This window comes from Echinops telfairi, unplaced genomic scaffold, assembly GCF_000313985.2.
Source record: "Echinops telfairi isolate 266 unplaced genomic scaffold, ASM31398v2 ScPeMD7_7475;HRSCAF=8513, whole genome shotgun sequence".
Lineage (NCBI taxonomy): Eukaryota > Metazoa > Chordata > Mammalia > Afrosoricida > Tenrecidae > Echinops > Echinops telfairi.
The window spans coordinates 29768664-29771550 of record NW_022111379.1 but is presented as its reverse complement, the minus strand read 5'-3'; the positions used below and the strand labels follow the sequence as shown (position 1 = coordinate 29771550).

The 2887-nt window shown below is 57.2% G+C and overlaps 1 protein-coding gene across 1 annotated transcript in view; it reads left to right on the top strand.

Annotated features, from left to right (window-relative positions):
• The window catches only part of FAH (fumarylacetoacetate hydrolase), a 42888-nt gene that overhangs the window by 27796 nt on the left and 12205 nt on the right, over positions 1-2887 (top strand). The window contains exons 8-9 of the mRNA XM_045285691.1: positions 1452-1551; positions 2584-2733. Coding sequence (XP_045141626.1) covers positions 1452-1551; positions 2584-2733 — 250 coding nt within the window. The remainder of the gene's footprint in view (positions 1-1451; positions 1552-2583; positions 2734-2887) is intronic.

Below are 2887 nucleotides of genomic sequence, written 5' to 3'. Positions count from 1 at the left end.
ATCATAGAATGCCAATTTAATAGAAGAAAGTATTCTTGCTTTGAGGGAGTACTTGAGTGGAGCCCCAATAATTGTGGATTCTCTTGGAGTTGTAAGACATAATACAGAGAGAGATCCCAGATGCACATCTCGACATTTCCCCCAATGGTAACTTCCTGCTTAACTGCAACACAGTGTTGCCAACAGGATAGCCACATGGCACCAGCACCCAGAGCACCCCAGGCTACAGGGACGACCATTTTAAGGGGGACCCAGGCCTTCAGGCAGCCTCCAAGATAAGGGAGTAGCAGGGTGCTGAGACGGAGGAGCTGAACTGGAGGAGAGAGACCTTGAGGGCCATGGGTGGCGCCCTTAGGGTGCTGCCAGGCAGACAGATAGCCAATGGGCAAGCAGGGCCTGAGGTCTTTCCCATCCCACACTTTTAGGTGCTGTCTCCAGAGCTGTGGGTGTCTCCTCACTGCAGGGGTAGGAGACGTGGCTGTGGGACCACCCAGCATGTAGGGCTACAGCAGTGGGCATACCAGGGTCAGTGAGAGAGACCAGCTGGAGACCCAGTCTGCTTTGGTGCAGTCGCTGGCATTCCGTCTCTCCAGACTGGCCCCCAGGTCTCTGGGTTCGTCCCAGGGTTGAGGAGAGGAGTGGGTGGCCCCTATGGGGTGGCAGGACCTCCCCAGCCAGCCCTCTGGCCCCTGCCTCCATAGCAGGGAGCCACGTAAGAACCAGAGAGGGTCTCCTGGCGCAGATGCTCAGAACAGAGTCGGAGAAAGCCTGGCCGCTGTGTGGAGTCTGGGCCCTGGTGGGGCCTGGAGCTGTGTGCCCGAGTAAAGTGAAGACAGCCAGGGGTGAAGGACAGTTATGGGCAGGGAGCACAGAGGAGCGGGCTTGACAGGGAGTCGGATTTGCCCTACAATGGTGCCCTTGGGCGTTTTGTTTTTATCTTGATTCAGTGTTTAAACAGCGTCATGGAGCAAATAAAAGTGACTCAGGTGTTGCGAAGCTCCTAGCTGAGCTGGTGTGCGCTTGGCAGCGATGCTGCTGTCTCAGAGCTGTCCCTAGTGATGCCGGAGGTTGCTGCAGCATTTCTGTAGAGGCGAAAGACCGGGGTGTAGGATTGGTTGGGGCGTAGGGTTGGAGGTCTTGGAGGCCAGGAGGCATTGGCTGTCGGCTGCCTTCTGCTGGCTCAAGACATGAAGTCAAACCCTGGCCTTTTCAGTTGTCAGACCCATGTGTAGCTGTCAAGTTTTAGAATGTAAGATCCACTCAGGGTGTGAGGCTGTTTGTGGACGGGGTGGGGACCGGCATGGGAGGCGGGGCCTCTGCTGAGCACCCCCCAGACCATTCCCTGGACGTGCCAGGCCCCCTGCGCCACAGGCTTGTTTCCTGGCTGTGGTGTACAAGGGTCAGCCCTTTGCTCGGGCAGCCTCATTCTAATAATCCTTCCCCCATGGCAGGCTTTCTTTGTAGGCCCCGGGAACAAATACGGAGAGCCGATCCCCATCTCCAGGGCCCACGAGCACGTTTTTGGAATGGTCCTCATGAACGACTGGAGTGGTAATGATGGGCGCTGGGGGCCCTGCGGTGGAAGTCCCCGTGCCTTCGGCTCTCTGGCTGGGTATTCTCCTTCCCAGAAGCCAGCAGCGCTTTTCTGGGACTGGTGCTGGTCCCCAGAGACAGGCAGTATGGTAGCCGAGAGGGTGTAGGCTTGGATATCAAACAGAAATCCCAGCTCCTGAGTTAAGGGCCTGTAACTTAGCACAAGCACAATAGGGACACAGCGGACACCGTAGCTAGTCTTTATGCAGCACTTGTTATATACCAGAGGAGCCCTGGTGGTGTAGTGGTTACGCATGGGGCTATAATCTGAAAGGTCAGCAGTTTGAAACCCGCAGCTGCTCCTAGAAAGAGTTACAGTCTCGGAAACTCACAGGGACAGTTCTCCCCTGCCCGATAGGGTGGCATGAGCTGGCATCGACTGGGTGGCAGTAGTTTGGCATTGTTATTATGTACCAAGGAGCCCTGGTGGTGCAGTAGCGAAGTGCTCCGGCTCCTCCCCTGGAGAAAGAGATGGCAGTCTGTTTCCATAAAGATGCCAGGCTGGGAGGCCCTGTGGGTGACCCTGCTCTGTTGCGTGGGATCACAGTGGGTCAGAATGGACTTTGGGGCAGTGAGTTTGGGGAGCTGTGCTGAACGGCTCAGGTGGGCTGTCCTTTGGGATCCCTACGGGATACGGGTAATATTTTTATTGCTGTTTTACAGAGGAGGAACTGAGGCACAGAAAAGTTTTAGTTGCTGAGCTCAACTTTGGAGCTAAGCAGCCAAGCTTCTGGGTCTGTGTGCCATGCCATAGTGGGAGATGGCTCCCTGAGTCCCAGGAAATGTGTGCCTCCCTCGGGGTGTAAGGATGAGCTTCCAGCCCCTTGTGGGAGTGGGCAATTCGACAGCTCTGGGTCACCATGGCACAGTGACCCCAGAGGACCGCTGCACTGTGTGGAGGCTTCTGCTGGCTGTGCTCCTGGTGAAGGGAGAGGGAGCCTGGGACAAGGCCTGCCAGCTGCTGTGCCCTCACTGTGCCCTCGCCTGCAGCTCGAGACATTCAGAAGTGGGAGTACGTCCCCCTGGGGCCGTTCCTGGGGAAGAGCTTCGGAACCACCATCTCTCCATGGGTGGTGCCCATGGATGCGCTCATGCCCTTTGCCGTGCCCAACCCAGTGCAGGTAAGTACACTGGGACACCCCTAGACCCAAGCTGCCATCCGGGAATGCAGACACCCCGGGAATGCAAGCTCTGTGCTCACAACCTGGCCATCACCAAGTGCCCTGGGGAACCTGGTCACCTGACCTCCAGGCAGCCCTGTGCCCTCCCCACCCCCTGCACAGTGCTTGGTGAA